This window comes from Moschus berezovskii, chromosome 5 (genome assembly GCF_049115385.1).
Source record: "Moschus berezovskii isolate FMDL1 chromosome 5, NW_MosBer_1.0, whole genome shotgun sequence".
Lineage (NCBI taxonomy): Eukaryota > Metazoa > Chordata > Mammalia > Artiodactyla > Moschidae > Moschus > Moschus berezovskii.
This window is the reverse complement of record NC_142464.1, coordinates 70532722-70552074: the sequence shown is the minus strand read 5'-3', so window position 1 is coordinate 70552074 and position 19353 is coordinate 70532722. Positions and strand designations below refer to the sequence as shown.

Here is a 19353-nt window from a genome sequence, read left to right as displayed (position 1 = left end):
CATGAGACATATTAACAGGAGGAAAATCAAATTTAATTTCATATATAATGGAATCCCACATACATGAGAGGCTCAAAGACAGCGATGCCAATCTGAGCTAAGTAATGGGAGGGCCCGAGGGTCATTTACAGGATGGTAAGAAGAGCAGATGTTTGGTAATTAGATGTGTGTCCTGCCAGATGGATGGGCCCACTTTAAATAAAGTTTATCTCTGGCAATAACTCTTCTCTGGGAAAAACCCATAATTTAAGTTCTAGATAGTTAAGGGAGGGACAGTAGTTTCTCTTGAACCCTCAGGATCTCCACTGCCTTTAGCTCAAAATAATTCTCACACAAAAGTGAAACATTTTTGAGTTTTGTTCTGAACCCCTATAGCTTTATTTCTTAATACTGTTGTCTCGAGTTGAGGCAGTTCTGTTCACTTGCAAGTCTTTTCTCATTGAACCACAATGAAGTAGTTTTATAAACTAGAAGAGTTAAATATTATGGAAAATTGAGTTTTACTTGCCTCATTAAATATGATTCATCAGATAGGAACGATTTTGTAATATTTTTAATATTTTATGTAAAAGCCAATACTCTGATGATAATAGTAGTAGTTCTAAGTGCTTTTACATGTGTTAGCTTGTTTATTTTTCCCCTTTATCTGGCCCATATTATTTGGCTTTGCCATATGTAAAAGATTCCTCAGTTCAGTTCAGTTCAGTCGCTCAGTCGTGTCCGACTCTTTGCAACCCCATGAATCGCAGCATGCCAGGCCTCCCTGTCCATCACCAACTCCCAGAGTTCACTCAAACTCATGTGCACAGCCCTGTCTAACTCAATGAAACTAAGCCATGCTGTGTGGGGCCACCCAAGACAGACGGGTCATGGTGGAGAGGTCTGACAGTATGTGGTCCACTGGAGAAGGGAATGGCAAACCACTTCAGTATTCTTGCCTTGAGAACACCATGAACAGTATGAAAAGGCAAAAGATTCCTAAAGGCTCCCTAATCTCAGAGAATTGGTTAGATTTCTATATTTTTTTCTCATACCTTTCCTAATAGAAAGTCACTGTAAAGTTTTTAAATTTTTAAAAGGGACATTAAAGAAAGTATCCTCTTGGGTTCTAGACAAATGGTGAAAATGACGTGAGAACGTTGGGTTGTGGTGGAAGCAGAAGGTCATCACAGCACCTGAACTCAACCTGCCACGGAAGTGAAGGCTGCTCAGTGCCAGCCAGTTCCTGGTGGACAGAGGGAAAAACTGTGTAGGCGTTTTCCTTCTCCATGGACTGAAAGAATAAAAACATAACTACTCTCTTGGCATAGATTCTACTTGTTTTACATTCCCTTTATGAAATTCAGCAGACAGATTTAGACTGCATAATGCTGAATATCTTATTTTTGGAAGCAAACAGTTCTTTGAAGACTTTAATTCAAAATATCCTTGCAGACTAGTTTATAATCTCTTTAAGATATTTTAGAATTTTCACAAAATCTGCCCTATCCTCCTAAATACTTTCGTTCAAAAAAAAACCCACATGCAAGTTGAGAGGAAGATATCCACTAGTTTTGATCTGACGACAAGAGGGGGGAATAATTGTTCTAAAATAGTGGGATCTCTTAGATTTTAAGATGTGGATGAATTCAGGATTCACTGTTCCCTCCCACATACAACTTATTTAATATACTCTATGCTAATTTAAAAATTTCTAAACAGGGCTTACCAGCAACATCAGATATAAAAGACATTGACAGTTTGATGAGACTCTCTGGCAGAATTGAGTGTGAAAGTCCAAACAGACATCTCTATGATTTTGTTGGAAACATAAGGCTTGATGGACACAGGTATGTAAATTGGTCTTCATAAAAACACACATCACTCTGTTGTAGGGTATTACTGACCTAGGTACATATTTTCTTATTCTCTAAGTTTGATAACTCAAACTCTCTTAAACATTTTGTATTACTTCTACCCAGAGTTCTTTTGTGAAAGCGCTCTTAACCCTGTACACTTCATATAGCTAAAGGCTTCCCAGGGTTCCTGTCAGCTGAGAGTTGGATATTTTCCTGGGTATGCCAGGCTTCTGGCACATTGTTTAGTGGTTTCTTCTTTGGCCAGAATACTTACAGACTTAGCTGTCACTCTCTATGACCTGGGTCCTTTCCTGTAATCTCTAATGCCTCAAGGAGTTCAGACTCTACCCACAGGGATTTATTGTCCTGGATAGTTTCTTGTGTTCTCTGTGTAACTGCATATGCCCTTTTCTAGGCCATTTTATCTGTAGTCACCTTTATACCTGCTTCCTGCCCTTCTCCATCCCCTTCTTTTCCCCTCCTGTTTCTTGCCTCTTCCCTCATCCTATACCCAGTCACCCTGTACCCAGGAGACCAGGTCAGTTGCAGATTTTAAGGAGACACAATGGAAAAAGCAGACAAATCTGCCTGACCTTGAAAAACACTTTCTTGCAGTAAGGGAGGGGCAAACAGACCAACAATAAAATGACAAGAAAATTTTATACTGTGTTACAAAGTGATAAATGCTTTTGAAAAAATAACCCAGGATAAGAGAGATTGGGAGTTCTTGGGAGGGAAACACTTTTAGCAAATATGGCTGCAGGAAGGCGGATATTGGTTCATTGAGAAGGTAACATTGGGGCAAAGGTGAGTAGAAGATAAGGAAGTCAGTATTTGAATATCTGAAGGGAGATGATTTTAGATGGAAGGAATAGAAAGTACAAATTATCACCTGTATGGTTACATCATTGGAGAGAGGGAAAGTACCTGGAGTGATTATGGTATGTCATCGACGCCAGTGTGGTTGGAGTGGAATGACCGAGGAAGGGGTTAGTAGAAGAACTGAGAGGTAATAGTGAGCCAGGTCATACTAGGCTTTGTATGTCATTGCAAGGGTGTTATACTGAGTGAAATGGGGATCAGCTGGCATTTTTTGAGGGGCAATATCAGCTGTTTGGTGGTGGACTTAAAAAGTTTGTAATGTCCAAACAGATATCAGGAGGCAGTTAAAACACATATGCATGAAATTTGGGATAGAGGTCCAGATTCATGAAATAAATCTAAGAGAATTTGGCATAGATATTTAAAGCTGTGGGATTGGAAGAAATCCCTGGGGATGAACGGGTACAGTTAGAAACGTGGAGAGGGCTGTCTTAGGACAGCATTAAGACTAAGAGGAAGGACTGACAAAGCAGACTGTGATCAGTTTGGTAGCATAGAAATCAAGAGAGTGAAGAAACCCATATCAAGGCAGACGGGCGACTGAAGACAATGAAATCAAGCACAGTGAGTCTGAGAACCTACATTTGGATTTAGCAAGTGAAAATCCTTGAGCTCTATTAGGACTGGTAGATCCTGATGAGAGTTAGTTTGAGATAATGGAAGGAGTTAAAAAATAGACAACTTTTTCAAGGAGTTTTGTTACGAAGGGAAGCAAAGAAAGGAGGCAGAACTTAGAAGGAAGGGTGGGGTCTCCTCTGCCTCCCTTCTTTTCTAGTAGGCATTTTGAGTGGCCAACTGAATGTAGCTAAATGCTCTAGCTCACCCCACCAGCCTGAGAGATTATCAGTGTTTTCAGTATTTTGTAGTTCCAGTATTACAGTATTTGAAATATAAAGGACAATTGAATACCCTGAACAGATCCACCAGTCTTCCTGTAAGTTTTGAAGTAATTATTGTTCTAAATTTTTCACAGAGTGATCTTTCCATGAATATATGATTATAGACTAATGATAGATTTGGCCATTTATGCAAGTAAACTCTCTGTAGTCTGATGTTCCTAACTGGCCAGCTTCCATTTCTTATCTGTTCCCCAGCAAATCGATGCCAAGCAAATGCATACAGGGAAGGAGGAACTTTATATGATGGTGCCAAGATTTGGGATGCAGATAGAATTTATATAATATGCTTCAATTTACATGAAATGTGGACATAGATTTTCACTATCTTTGTGTTTGTAGCACATTTGACTTTTACAGTAATTACCTAGTGTTCTGAGAGCCCCTTTAGTTTGGAATGAATTTTGATCCCATTAAAGATAAAGGTCATTGTCTATTGCTAGAAACTTCAGAATTCCAGCTCTGATGAAAACTAATAACTAATTCTTGTTGAGTCCTTGTAATTGAAAAGTAGTTTTTGCTTTTGTAGAGTTTGTCTCCCATCCAATCAGTCTATACCACAAATGCTGAGCTGACAGTTGCCAGGTCATACCACTAGATATGTGAGTAACATTTGGCATTTATGTGCCCTAGAGCATAATCCAGCAGCTTCCCAAGAGCTTCATGGTAACCTGCCTGAAGGCCCCTCCCACCTCTGAAGTGCACCCCAAACTTTGAAATGGGTCTGAAAGGCATGTTGTTTTGAATAAGGAATGAGAGTTATAGTTGCTGTGTTCTTTTCTTAAATTGGAATACAAATTCCTAAGGATGTACTCACTTAAGTAGATGGCTTCAGGGGCTGTTATTACCCACCCATCTGGGTTGATTTCAACTGAGCCAGTGACATTTGTGTAGCTCCTAAAATAAGGTCCCAGCCCCAAACTACAACTGGATCCCCTATTGGATTATAAAATCTAACCAGAAATGAAAGCTTCAGTCTCACTTTGCTTCTCTGACAAACAAATTCTGTGTTTCTGGAGACTTTTCTTGGGGAAATGGCTTCCTCTTTCTTCTGGAAGTTTTTGTTTTTTTTTTTTTTAATGAATTTTTCATTATATTTGGCCTTTTTTGATTTTTTTAATCAGTAAAACGAAGAAGTAATAATAGGAATCTTTGAGTCATTAAATTTTATGTAGCACGTTTCCATTAAGCATCCCACTGTATTTGTGATAGCTTATACCCTTGTAATAGCTCTGTGAGAGGTTGTATTAATTAACCCACAACTTACCATAGTGGGTAGCCTTGCAAAAAATCCACAAAAGACCCAGCTTGAACCTTATTCACAAAAGAATATGGCTTAAGTCCTGTGGAATGAAGAATCTCAATTTGCTGTTGTTTCAAAGGAGTGTTTAAGACTTTTAGATGCTACCATTTATTGAAAATGTTTTCACAGTTATCAGAAAACTGATCTTCAAATACAATAAATGAGTGGTCTAGAGATTTTCAGTTCAGTTCAGTTCAGTTCAGTCGCTCAGTCGTGTCCTACTCTCCCCGACCCCATGAATCACAGCGCGCCAGGCCTCCCTGTCCATCACCAACTCCCAGAGTTCACTCAAACCCATGTCCACAGAGTCGGTGATGCCATCCAGCCATCTCATTCTCTGTCGTCCCCTTCTCCTCCCACCCCCAACCCTTCCCAGCATCAGAGTCTTTTCCAGTGAGTCAACTCGTCGCATGAGGTGGCCAAAGTATTGCAGTTAGATTTTAATACAAACTTAATCTCTGGATGGCGGGGGTGGATGGCAATCTTACCTTGTGTATTTTTTTTTACCTTTATTTTGCACAAAGCTATTTTTAACTTGAAGGAAGGTGACGGAAGGGAAACAGCCCCCCTAATCTTACCACTCCTAAATATGTCAGAAACTTAAATGGACTTGCTAAATCAGGAAAAGTCTTCAACAGGCTTGAGAATGAGCCTCTGAATTCCATACTGTTGCCTGCTATCTTGGATTATGAAGTTGTAGGAAGTACCTCATTTGGAAGTAACTGAAATGCTTCCCTCCAGCTATCCTTTTGTAAGAAAATTATTTTTATTGGTAGGAAGATTACTTATGTTCTAAAAATAAAGTAAGAATGAAAAGAGTTATTTTCGTAACAGAAACTTTCTTAGAACTGTATAGTGGCTATATAGTTCTTAAGCATTTGGGGAAATGTCATTTCTAATGTCAACATAATCTGTCATAGCACTGTTCCCCTGGGAGCAGACCAGATTCTTCTGCGAGGTGCTCAATTGAGAAATACACAGTGGGTTCATGGAATAGTTGTCTACACTGGACATGACACCAAGCTAATGCAGGTGAGGTTTTTATCTATGAAAACCTTAAGGACCTAGGTGTTTTCAGAATTACTGTCTGTAGCTCTCCATGCTGTAGTCCTAACAAATATAGCAGACCATCTGTTATAGATACCTGAGCCCTACACTCTGCATCCAGATCTCATCCTTCAATGGGCGGGGCTGTGAAATGGCTTACTCCATGCAAGAACACTAGAAAGTTCCACCAGAGATCACCAATGCATAAACACCTAATGATTTTGTATACCAGTCCATTGGCAGCATTTATTAACAATTGCAGTGATTGACAAAAGTTGTCTGTTTAGGATGAGTGCTCTGCATTAAAGCGTTTATCTTATAATTTTATTATAATGATAAAATTTTAGAATTTTATTTTTTTAAATAGAATTGAAAGAAAAACTTGTGAGTCAAATGTGTACTATTTTTTCACAGAATTTTTATGTGAAACCATTTTTAATCAGCTTTAATCCTGGCACTTATAATGTTTACACAGGACTGTGGGTGCTCCTTCTCTACATTAAGACATCTTGAGTGTTCAGTAGTTACATGGGTGTGGAAAATTCAGTCTTAAGATACTAAATGAAAATCTGCTTTGAGGGCTGATAACTCTGTTCCTTATAAAGGCACAAAGTTGTTATCCACAGGCAAGCAGGACTGCTGTTAATGATTCTTGATAGCCAGCACTACTTAGATTACTGCTGTGCTAAGTAAAACAATTACTAAATACCATCAAAAATCCTGGAAACCAGAGTGTCTTCATAGTTTGAAATTTCCACATCTCTGGCTATGGTTCATAGGTTGCCTTCTCTGCCTCTCTCTGGGAGCTGAAATGCCAGATGTCTTAGTCTACCCTGTTTGCTTAGGTAGTCAGGTGATGCATTGTTGCATTTTACCTGCCACGATGTGAAAGCTGTGTCTTCAAAAGGCATGTTATTTCCTTCTCTTCTTTCTTGCTTTGTGTCATAGAAAAAGGACTGCGTGATGTAGTATAGGAAAAGAGGTGGTTAACTTTTGACAGCTTATTACATCTGATTGTTTTCTGTATAAATCTCATGTGTTTAATCTTATGTAGATTTTGAGTTGTGACTTTGTCATGCTCACCAAAATACTAAATACACATTACTAGATTATTTGTACACATTAATTACTAATCATCTTTGTTTTCTTTTTACAGAATTCAACAAGTCCACCACTTAAACTCTCAAATGTGGAAAGGATTACAAATGTACAAATTTTGATTTTATTTTGTATCTTGATTGCCATGTCTCTTGTCTGTTCTGTGGGCTCAGCCATTTGGAATCGAAGGCATTCTGGAAGGGACTGGTATCTCAATCTAAACTGTGAGCATTGAAGTGCTTATTGTACTTATTTTTTCTTTCATGTAAACATGTTTGTTTCACAACTGATATTGGAATTTCCTGTTTCTAAAAAGAAAACTTTGTTGCCAAGATAACAGGACATGTAATCTTTATTTTTCAGTGCACTTTCCAGTAAAAGCTAAGTAAAATGTTACAATCTCTAAAGTTTCAGAATCCTTAAAATATAGTGGTTACTCTAAAATAGTTATATTATTAATGTTATTCAAAATTTATTGATTTATTTTTAACACAAGTGGTTATGTAGCTATCTGGTAAAGGAAGAAGATTAAGTATATTTAAATCATCAGAAAGTATTTTACATGTTTTTAAATGTTTAATATACTTTCATTTGAACTCATAATTGCAGTGAGTTCTGGTTGATAATCATCCTTTTTTAGGGAAAGTACTATTAAATAGTTTCCTTTTCTAGCATGTATCTTTTTACTGAATATTTCTGGGAAATAAGTTTACATTTCCTTTTGGTGAGCACTTAACCAATAAATAATTTCTGAGAGTGTGTAGACAGAATCGAGTAAAATTTTATATCAAAAGAGATTTTTTCTGTTTTTTTTCTTTATTATATTATATAGCTTTGTAGTTATTCCAAGGGTCTTGATTTTTAATAATTCATTGGTTTCCTCTTTCAACATTAGAACTGCTAAGACTACCATCATTTTGTTTCTTCATGTACTTTACAATTTATCTGGGATAACTGTTTTATTTATATTATTAAAGAATTAGAATATAATTTACCTAGGGTTCAGACCTACACTTTTTGCTATTTGGGTTGGTTTTGCTGCTGTTTTTTTTGTTTGTTTGCTTTTAAGACATCTTTCAAGTTAGAAATGCTTTTCAAAAATTTGTTCTACCCAGTTGAGATTCTACCTCAACTGATATCTCTAAACTTCTACATACCTAATACCTCTAAACTTCATGTTTGGAATGAGTTTGAAATATTTGGAAGCACTTTCTCTTTTTAGTACCATTATGCAGTTCCTCGGAGAAGGCAATGGCAAGCCACTCCAGTACTCTTGCCTAGAAAATCCCATGGATGGAGGAGCCTGGTAGGCTGCAGTCCGTGGGGTCGCTAAGGGTCGGACACGACTGAGCGACTTTCACTTTCACTTTTCACTTTCACACATTGGAGAAGGAAATGGCAGCCCACTCCAGTGTTCTTGCCTGGAGAATCCCAGGGATGGGGGAGCCTGGTGGGCTTCTGTCTATGGGGTCACACAGAGTCGGACACGACTGAAGTGACTTAGCAGCAGCAGCATGCAGTTCTTAATAGGGTTCACAACATCTTGAATATAAATAATGCTTTTCCATCTTGAAGACTATATTTGATAATATCAGCACGGCATCCCTCTCCAACTTTCTAGACATATAATATGAAAAATTCTTATTATGCTAAAATTCTGGTTAATACAAATAAAATATAAAACTGTAAATGACCTTTTTTCTACCTCCCCCAATAGATGGTGGTGCTAATAATTTTGGACTGAATTTCTTGACCTTCATCATCCTTTTCAATAACCTCATTCCTATCAGCTTGCTGGTGACATTAGAAGTGGTGAAATTTACCCAGGCATACTTCATAAATTGGGTAAATATTACTATTGTTCTTCATTATGCTCAACATACATTTTTGTCTTTTCTTTCTTGATAGGATCTTTTGATCTTTCAGAAAAAATATCTTAATTATACCTTACTTTTTTTTTGACTACATTTCAATAACAAATTTCGTTTGATGTGTGAAAATTGTGACAAAATCTCTCATGTCAGAACCACACAAGTTTACAGACCAGACATGCTCGGGAAAATAGGTCTGTGGTTGAGGAAACCCATAGGGTTTAGAGTTAAAACACTATATTTTAGTTCTAATTGTGTAATACACTAGCTGTATGAACTTTGCCAAGCTGCTTGATGTCTTTGAGACTTGTTTTCTTGGCCAATCACATGGGAATAGTAAAACAAGCTTTACTTGCATCTCACAATATTTATATAGATCAAGGGACTCTTGTAACATTGCAGACAACATTATAAACAATTGAGCACTATAGAAATAATGTTGTTATTAACTTCTCACAGCAACCAGGTTGTCTATCATGTTTTAATTCATCTTTGTAGTTTATTCTTCCACACTATAAACAGTTTCAGCTGTGCTTAAATTTGTATTCTTAATTTTTTTTCTTATTTTTTTTCTAATCTTGTGTTCTGGGCATCTGTTTCCTAAGTATTTTGTTTATAAAATGTTACTGTTCTTCAACTAAATTTCAGTTATTTTCACCAAAGTTAAAATTAATAAATTTATGTAAATTAAGTCTTTAAACATAGCCAGAAAGTATAATTTTTTTATTTTGAGAAATTTTAATATCTTTTGATTTTTCAATCGTTTGAAAGTCTTTCAATATGAACAATATTAGGATTTTAGAAATATGCTACTTTTGCAACTGTTCATTATCTTTCCAATGGTGAATGATCCACTTCAACCTAATTCATTGGTAAAAGATCAGTTTAATTTAGAAATCTGAAGTGAGTTGGAGGCATAGCTCAATTTGTTGCTGAAAAAATTATATAATAAAATTTGTATAAGTACAATTAAAACTTATTGAAGGTTTTCCACATATAGAAACTATTAAGTAGCTCATTATGAAAATCAAATAACTAGTCACTTTTTTAAATTTGGATTTTCAAAAGTAATATTTGTTTCAAATAATTACATAATTTTAGTTTTGAATGAACCTAGAAGGCTTATGTTTTCAACTGCTTTTCTGATATACAGAGATTTTTCTGACATTCCTGAGAGATATTCTCTTACCAAACAGCTTCTTCCTTGGGTGGAAATGAGATGAGTAACTGCCTTCCTTTTCTTCTGGTTCTTCCCTATAGATCTTTTAGGAAAATAGCTAATCTTGTTTCCAGATGACAGCCTTACAGAATATTTGAACTTGGCTACCATGCCTATTCTATCATCCACACCCCAACTAAATATTCTGTCTCCTTCCAGTTCTTCATTTGACATGATTTCCATCTCAATCCCTGTTGTGGTCACCACTCTTAAACATGGCCCGTTTGTTTACTATCCTTCTTTAAGCGAGGTGCCTATTCCAGAACTGATGTTGATTAGCCTGAAGTACCGATGTATGGAAGATCACATTTGGTCCTTTCATTTGACATATGAATCAGTAAACCCTGGCTTTGTCAATAAAAACCCTGGCTTATATATACTTTAATTTCAAGTATATACAGTGTAAGAAGAAACTTGGTCAAGACAGTACAACAAGATGGAATTCCTTTGGTAATTTTTTCAGGGATTTGAAGTCTTAATTATTTGAGCAGCGTTTAGTTACTGTTATTTTAGCTCACATAAAGCATTGTGTCAGACTAGAGGAGGCACCTTACCTCCATTATCTAATTTAATCCTTATAGTAGGTCACTTATCTAGGAAATGGTGGAATGATAGTGAGCCAAGATTGCCTGATTGCTGAGACGTGCTCTGACTACCATCTGTTCTGCCCTCACTGAGAAATATGGTATCCTGTATTGAGTATTTTTTAGGAAATGAAATGGTTAGAGATGGCAAGAGATGACTGTTACATCTGTAGCTTACCAGTTAAATAAAATTGTATTCAAATCTATTATGAGTTGTATTCGCTGATCTCTCTCTCCTTTTTTTTTTTAAGGATCTTGATATGCGCTATGAACCCACCGACACTGCTGCTATGGCTCGAACATCTAATCTAAATGAGGAACTTGGCCAGGTAAACTAAAATTCTTATTGATATATTGAATTGGAAGTCAGATTCGGTGTAATTTCTACTGTATGTGACAACTTTAGATGAATTGACAGCTCCTGATTTTCCATTTTTTGAATGATTGGCATAAATAAGTGCATGTTAGTACCTAACTGTCAATTTTCATTTTTAGTGAATGAACATTATGTAATGCATATTCTGTTCTCAGGATAAGGTATTTCACAGAGAGATGTCCTTTAGTATATGATCTGATTATAATGTAAAGTATTGGCTGCTTTTGAGTTATAAACTCCCAGTATTAAAATTGTTCATAGCTTTTGATCAGAAAGGGAGGGAGGAAAAAAAGGAAGTTTATCAGTGAAGTTGTACAAGTCAAACAGGAATTTCAAATTTATAGTTAATACTATATTCACATATATGCATATATTTGTAATTAATTTATATGTGTTAGCTAAGAAAGGATTCTACTTTTCTTGTGCCAGTGCCATTTGCTAAAGAGGAGAGTGAAAAGGTTGGCTTGAAGCTCAACATTCAGAAAACAAAGATCATGGAATCTGGTCCCATCACTTCATGGGAAATAGATGGGGAAACAGTGGAAACAGTGTCAGACTTTATATTGGGGGGCTCCAAAATCACTGCAGATGCTGGTTGCAGCTAGGAAATTAAAAGACGCTAGGAAATTAAACTCTCCTTGGAAGGAGAGTTATGACCAACCTAGATAGCTTATTAAAAAGCAGAGACATTACTTTGCCAACAAAGGTCCGTCTAGTCAAGGCTATGGTTTTTCCAGTGGTCATGTATGGATGTGAGAGTTGGACTGTGAAGAAAGATGATCGCCAAAGAATTGATGCTTTTGAACCGTGGTGCTGGAGAAGACTCTTGAGAGTCCCTTGGACTGCAAGGAGATCCAACCAGTCCATTCTAAAGGAGATCAATCTTGGGTGTTCATTGGAAGGACTGATTCTAAAGCTGAAACTCCAATACTTTGGCCACCTCATGCGACAAGTTGACTCACTGGAAAAGACTGATGCTGGGAGGGATTGGGGGCAGGAGGAGAAGGGGACGACAGAGAATGAGATGGCTGGATGGCATCACCGACTCTGTGGACATGAGTTTGAGTGAACTCCGGGAGTTTGTGATGGACAGGGAGGCCTGGCGTGCTGTGATTCATGGGGTCGCAGAGTCGGACACGACTGAGCGACTAAACTGAACTCTTAAGGTAGCATTTAAAACAAAGCTGTTTTTTTTTTCCTTCCCAATTCAGATGTTGTATGAAGTTATTTTTAATCAAGCAAGCCATCACCAATCCCATAATTGTCTTGTTGAGAAGTGTTAAAAGATATTTTAGTGCTCTGAATCCCACGGACCAAGGAAGTTGCAGGGCTACAGTCCATGGGGTCTCAGAGTCGAATAGAATTGAAGCAACTAAGCACGTAGGCAAGCACATGTTAAGTAATGATAGAGGCACATACTAGTACAAATTGAGACTGTTAAGACAGATTTCTGTATGGCTATAGTTTCTCTGCTAGCTTGAGAGAATTTCATTTCATATATGATTCACTGCTAAAAAGCTAGAAGAAATAGTTGAAAATATTCCTTGATGATGTATAGAAAGTAGTCAGTTAATACCATTCAAGAATCTGCCTACAATGGTTGAGACCTGGGTTTGATCCCTGGGTTGGGAAGATCCCCTGGAGGAGAACATGGCAACCCACTCCAGTATTCTTGCCTGGAGAATTTCGTGGATGGAGGAACCTGGCAGGCTACATTCCATGGGATCACAAAGCATCGGACATGACTGAGTGATTAAGCACAGCACAGTACATTGTGCCCCTACAGTGTAACAAAATTGATTAAAAGAATAATAATGAAAGTTTTTTTTTAAGCCCTTCAATAAAAGACTGGCTTAAAATGATCTCTGAAATGTTAACAAGAAATTTTAAATTTTTTTAGGTAAAATATATATTTTCTGACAAAACTGGTACTTTGACGTGCAATGTAATGCAGTTTAAGAAGTGCACCATAGCAGGAGTGGCTTACGGGTGAGTTTTTTCCCTTTAATCAGAGTTATGATGTACACATTTATGTACATTAAATGTGTACAGTTTGGTACAATTGGGGGAGTTCTTTTTAGGTAAGGTGTTTTGTTTATTTTTATTTAATCTAGAAAGAAGCTATTTTGACTTCAGCATACATGTACATTTTCTGTTTTATAGCTTGGTATTGTTTTTCATTTGGAATTACTATGAGGTAGGCACCCTACCCAATAATATTTTAGTATCTAGAGCTGCCCCGCAGATCTCTATCTGACACTGGTAATAAGGTATAAATACACTCCCTCTCCACTGCCATAAACTTACCATGCAGCCTCCCTGTGTTAAAGCACATTGTTTCTCTGAGAATGTTAGCCCTTTGATTTCTTTTTATCCCCTCTCCCGTTTGCAGTCATAGAATCTATCCTTTAAAATGTGCTTGTTGAGTACCCATTTTTTTCTTACTTCTAGGTATGCTTGCCTAAACTTCAAAAGCCTCCTTTTTGAAACACTTTATAGGGTAATGTGAGAAAATTAATTTCCACATCTCCTGAAAAGTCCTGATCAAAGATGAAACATCCTTCTGGTTGATTGATCTTGGCCTTTTATCAAATTTCCCAGCTAAAGACTGGTATCTTAATCATGCAAGCAAGGACACTTGCTTTGGGGTTTTTCTAGCTTGTACCCACCCCTTCCCCACTCCTGCTCTGTCTCTAAGCAGTAAACTAGTATCAAAATAGTATACTGAATTATGAAAATGCCCTTAGTTAAAAGTATAAATAAATAACCACTTGGTAAAAAATTCTAGAAGCATGTGATTACTGCCCTACATGGTCTGTAAAGAGGAATAGATGGAGGCAGCTATCCCTGTTCTTTGGGTTAGTAGAAAGGATGACTGAAAGTGACTTCATACTTTGTGGGTAAATGAAGCTAAAAATACATTTGACTGAATGGCTTTTTTACACTGTAAGGACAAGCTGCTAATTTAAGAAGCATGCTTACTATCTGTTTCCAGGGCAGGATACCCTTTTGCACCTTTCCTCTTTATCTGAAGATCTCCCAGTTACTTTAGACAAAAGAGACCTTCCTCTCTCCTCCCCCAGTTGCTTCAGGCCTCTTTTTTTTGCTGCTGGTACAGAAGAGGTGTGCCATACTCTCTGACATTTTGCACTTAAGGATTTGACACACAGTTATCCCTGATGAGAGAAGGAAGGGCCTATTGTGATTCTAGAGTTTGTCGTATTACACTTGGTGACAAATTCATGGTGATGTTTGTTTTTATGCACATTCTGCTTGCATTCATAGATATTATTTTTAGAGGGTTCTGTTTTGGTAATTGACATCCGTTTTTTACTTTGTTCAGTTGAATAAGCAAGTTCTTCAAATTAGTAATTATTGATTGTGAACCTATCAGAACAGAGAACCAGAATAATGGCTAGGTGTTCTTTTGCATTTTACAAGGTTTTTCTTATTCCTGGAACAAGTGTTTAAGCACTTATAGGCAGTAGTTCTAAAGAACAATGTTCTTCATGTGTCTATTGGTGATACTGTCATGAACACATGTATTATATACTATGATAGAGTGGGTTTGAGACTAGTAAATGTTAAAGAGAGTTAAGTATTGTCATGATTTAGATTGTTTGCAGTGAAACAGATTTCCTCTTGGGAAAACCACATCTCTTAACATTGAGCTGCAGTTGCAAGACATGAGTCATAGTCCTAGCTTTGTCATTAATTCACTGTATGATCTTAGACAGTTTCATTCAAATATTCTGAACTCTTTAAAATGAGAACGGTGAGACCAGATGATCTCCAAGATTCTTTTCAGATCTGAAATTCTGTGATGTTTAGAAATTTAAAAATAGTGATTCCTTTATCTGCAGTTTTTAACTGTGAAATAAAAATGGGTTTCTCTTTGGGTAATGTATCATATTTTCAAGAATACCAAGAGCCTTGTTGAGTGAAACTTGTTGTTAAACTACTTCCAGTAAATCATGTATGTGCTTATAGGATCCTTAACCCTGATTGAATTTTTTCCCTTTTATTACTTTATATTTATGGTACCTGCATAGAGATATAGATGTTCTGGAAGTTTCCATTTCAGAAACCTCATACTCTCACCCAATATGATAAATTTATACAATACTTAAAAGTACAAAGGCTCCTTTTCTTTAAGAAACGATACTAGAAAACTAATAAAGTTATTGACACCAGAAGTAACTGTCCCATCCCCTTCCCTAAGCATTTCTGATGGACAGTTGGGATGTCATCATTGCAGAGAGTTGTTGATACATGAAAGCTTTAGAGAAACAGAGACTTTAGACTACTCAGTTGACTACAGTAGGAGAGACACACAGCTATTACTTAATTCTGTCAAACTCCACAGAAAAAAAGTAATGACTGAAAACCATCTTTCTGTGGGCATTTCCTCTGGGCACTCTTGGGTTAAAGGAAGCATAGCATGGTTATCGGAGAAGGCAATGGCAAGCCACTCCAGTACTGTTGCCTAGAAAATCCCGTGGATGGAGGAGCCTGGTAGGCTGCAGTCCGTGGGGTCGCTAAGGGTCGGACACGACTGAGCAACTTCACTTTCACACATTGGAGAAGGAAATGGCAACCCACTCCAGTGTTCTTGCCTGGAGAATCCCAGGGACGGGGGAGCCTGGTGGGCTTCCGTCTATGGGGTCACACAGAGTCAGACACGATTGAAGTGACTTAGCAGCAGCAGCAGCATGGTTATACTGTCCTGTCTACCCATGGTAGTGTTTTACATTGTTTAACATGGGAAGCTCATATTAATACACATGTATACTTTCACCTCCAGAAGAAGAAAATGTAGAGATTGTCTCCTCAGAATTTAGCAAAACAAAGGAAAATAACACATGGTTTTATATACTAACAAATGCCTTTGGGGTTATGATTTCAGAGCTGCTTCTTAAGCACTTTTTAAGAAAATGAAATCTCTTTCTACCTTAGATAGAGTCCAAGATGAGTTCTGTTGGCTTTATCAGTTTGAAAGACAAGACTTGAAGTCTCTTGGTTAGTATAAGCTTTACCTCGTTCAGTGTATTTTATAGGTTTGTAGGAAGAAGATATTCAACACTTAAAACAAGGCTCCAAAATTTAGTCTTAGTAAGTTTTCCCTCATTTCTTTTAACTTTGGCCCTAAATTGGATTCATGATGATCAATGAAAAGATTTGTTACGCGCCTAGTACACACTTAGCAATGATGTTTATTTTGTAAAGATTAACTTTGTCAGAAGTACAACCATGATGAAACTTGTTAGACTGTTTCATTAGATTTTCAGTTCAGTTCAGTCGCTCAGTTGTGTCCGACTCTTTGCAACCCAATGAATCACAGCACGCCAGGCCTCCCTGTCTATCACATTAGATTTTAGTTAAATGTAAATAAATTGTGATATCATATTTATAAATTTAACTTATTACAAACTACAAATTGTGCTGTTTAACATTTACTAAAGCAAAATTTCAACAAATTACTTCTTATACTAATTCAGTTTTATCACAGTTACTTGAAAGCCAGAAATAGGTAATGAGGTTTTTATGTTCAGTGGGTAGAATTCTCAGTACAGTGACTATTCTCTGCCACAGTCCTAAGTACTGTCTTTGTTGATAATTTAAAATCTTACTATTAGAATGAGTTGATGAACTGGGAAAATTTTTTGTTTTGTTTTCTTAAGAGTCTGTAAAGCAAATTAATATTATATTTTTGTATGGGCAAGTTGTTTTAATCAGTATTAAAAACATTTCATTGACTTTTTCCCTCTAAGTGAAAACCAAATGCTCCTAATAATAATCTTTATTTACATGTGAAAATAGGATGTGAGTAGTTTTACTTGACAATATTTTGTTTAGCAATGTTTGCTGAAAGAATCGGCAACTTCTTTAAGTCTGAGAGAAAATTCACCATGAGAAACCTCACAATTATCAAAATTGCCCCAAGGTCTATATTATAACCAATAAATGTATCTCACTTCTCACTGTGACTGGTGGATAAAGCTGGGTAAAAACCGTTCATTTATTCCTATGCCTCAACAAGTGTTCCTCTCTATGTACAATATGTAGTACTTTGTTAGATGTTGGGGATTTAATGATCAGCCAAAGTTCACCTGGCTTCCACACCCCTGAAGTTTATAGTCCAATTGGAGGTTAATGGATGTAATTAAATCATCATGCAGACAATTATAAAATCATAATGCAGTCCAAAGGTCTATATGAGGCTGTGATTGGGGACAGGGTGGAGACCAGGCACTGGGATGCTTAACGCTGAGTTCAAGAATGAGTTTAAGAACTTGCCAAGCAGATATAACAGCACTGACCTCCAGGTAGCATCAGACCCTCCCCTGCTGTAGTTCAGGGACTCATCTAAGCCTTGAGGTTGAGGAGAAGTGATTGCCTAGAGCACTGGGCTGCAGCTAGTTTTCACAGAGCTTGGCAGGAGGCCATGGCTTTTCCTGGGCTCGCTGAAGGCTCGTTTAGTCCTTCGCCCCAAGCATCTAAAAACGTCCTTTGGTAGAAGAGAGGACAGTGAATAAGGAGACTGCCCCCGTTATGACTAGAGTGAAGGTGGTGGGTGGAGCCTGCACTGGAGACAGTTGATGCTTTGGAGATACCTTAGAGTGATGAGGTCCGTGCATGGCCAGTTTGGTGGAAGGGTAAGAAATAGAGACCACTTAGGAAGTGAGAGGATTTTCCCCAGTTTTCAGTGAACATTGTATATTTATCAAAAACAGTGATGTTATACTGAACTCTGCATCTTTAAACTCTACCTACATCTTATACATTTAATTTAAAGGAAAACTATTGAATGACCTTGTATAATGAAATAAACAAGAGATAAGGAAATCTGTGTTAGCTGCTGAGGGTAGATTTTAAGTGTTCTCACCACAAAAAAGAAATGGTAATTAGGTGATGGATGGGAGTGTTAGCTAAAACTATGATATGCAGGAGACGTAAGAGACAGGTTCAATCCCTGGGTCGAGAAGATCTGCTGGAGGAGGGCGTGGCAACCAACTCCAGTATTCTTGCCTGGAAAATCCCATGGACAGAGGAGCCTGGTGGGTTACAGTTCATCGGGCCACAAAGAGTCAGACACGACTGAAGCAACTTAGCACACGTGCACATGATGGTAATCACTTTGCAATATATATTAGTATCCAATCACACTGTGCACCTTAAACTTGCACAGCGTTACATGTCTCAAGACAGCGAGAAAAAATCTGAACAATAAAAGGAAAATTTTAGTAAATAAATATATAAATAGGTAAAATAAAATCTGCTCTGCCATGTATTATGGACCACTTCTGTCATATCACTGGTTGGTTGAAATGAAAGTTATACGTAGATCCAGTGCTCAGATGAGCTAATGGATGAAAATGAAGTATTGATGAATGTGTTTTCTTTTTGATGTAATAAATTGTTTAACAGCTGAGTTATGGTTTAAGTGAAAATTTTTGAGTATCTTTTAAAATGTTTCTTTTACAGTGTGGTACTCTTGCGCTATAGCAATGTAATTAACTTTTGCTTTACTATACCTGCTTAAAGAACCACCCCTGCATGGTAGTCAAATTTATTTCTGAAATGTACTTGGCAGATTTTATCAGTGTGATAGTTTGTTCTTAGTAACATTTTTTTTAACACTTTATTCTCATTATGCATTGTGTGATGAATTTTCCATTGGCTTTAGCCTGTATTTAAACTTTAATATTTTCTACTGAATACTGATTTCTGTGCATAAAATTGGGAAATTTCATGATGAAGAGGCAAGTTGGCTATCCAACGAAAGAACAGCTTTGTAAATCTGCTTAGTTACCATAAGTTATACTTTCTATACTAACTGCCATTCTTTCCAAATCAGCTAAAAGTTTATTTCCTTAACTGACCCATCTCTCAGTACTTCCCTTATTCATGCTTTTGTGTTTCCAGCCTTTCTTTGATTATTTTCTCCTTTCTTTGTGTCCCTCCTTTTGCTTTCTGAAGCCATGTCCCTGAACCTGAGGATTATGGCTGCTCTCCTGATGAATGGTAAGCTGTATGGATCTTTCTGTCTCATTGATCCATTTAAAAGGTTTGCATTTTATTGTTTTGTCAGATGCATTTCACTACTTTGAAAAAAAATTACTAATCAGGCAGGATGACAATGCTGTAAAGTATTTCTTAAAATCTGCTTGAATACAAACAAACAAATTGTTGAATAGCCCTGATGTCCTGTTGAGTAACCTTTAATCATTTTATGAAC

General features: G+C 37.0%; 1 protein-coding gene across 5 annotated transcripts in view; it reads left to right on the top strand.

Annotated features, from left to right (window-relative positions):
• Positions 1-19353, top strand: part of ATP8A1 (ATPase phospholipid transporting 8A1) — a 244089-nt gene that overhangs the window by 74093 nt on the left and 150643 nt on the right. For 3 of the 5 annotated variants that reach the window (XM_088836317.1, XM_088836316.1, XM_088836320.1), the window contains 7 exons: positions 1702-1829; positions 5840-5951; positions 7123-7288; positions 8782-8909; positions 10990-11067; positions 13015-13103; positions 19095-19139. In XM_088836317.1, the coding sequence (XP_088692443.1) occupies positions 1702-1829; positions 5840-5951; positions 7123-7288; positions 8782-8909; positions 10990-11067; positions 13015-13103; positions 19095-19139 (746 nt within the window). The remainder of the gene's footprint in view (positions 1-1701; positions 1830-5839; positions 5952-7122; positions 7289-8781; positions 8910-10989; positions 11068-13014; positions 13104-19094; positions 19140-19353) is intronic. The other 2 variants (XM_088836319.1, XM_088836318.1) reach the window with 1 other exon arrangement.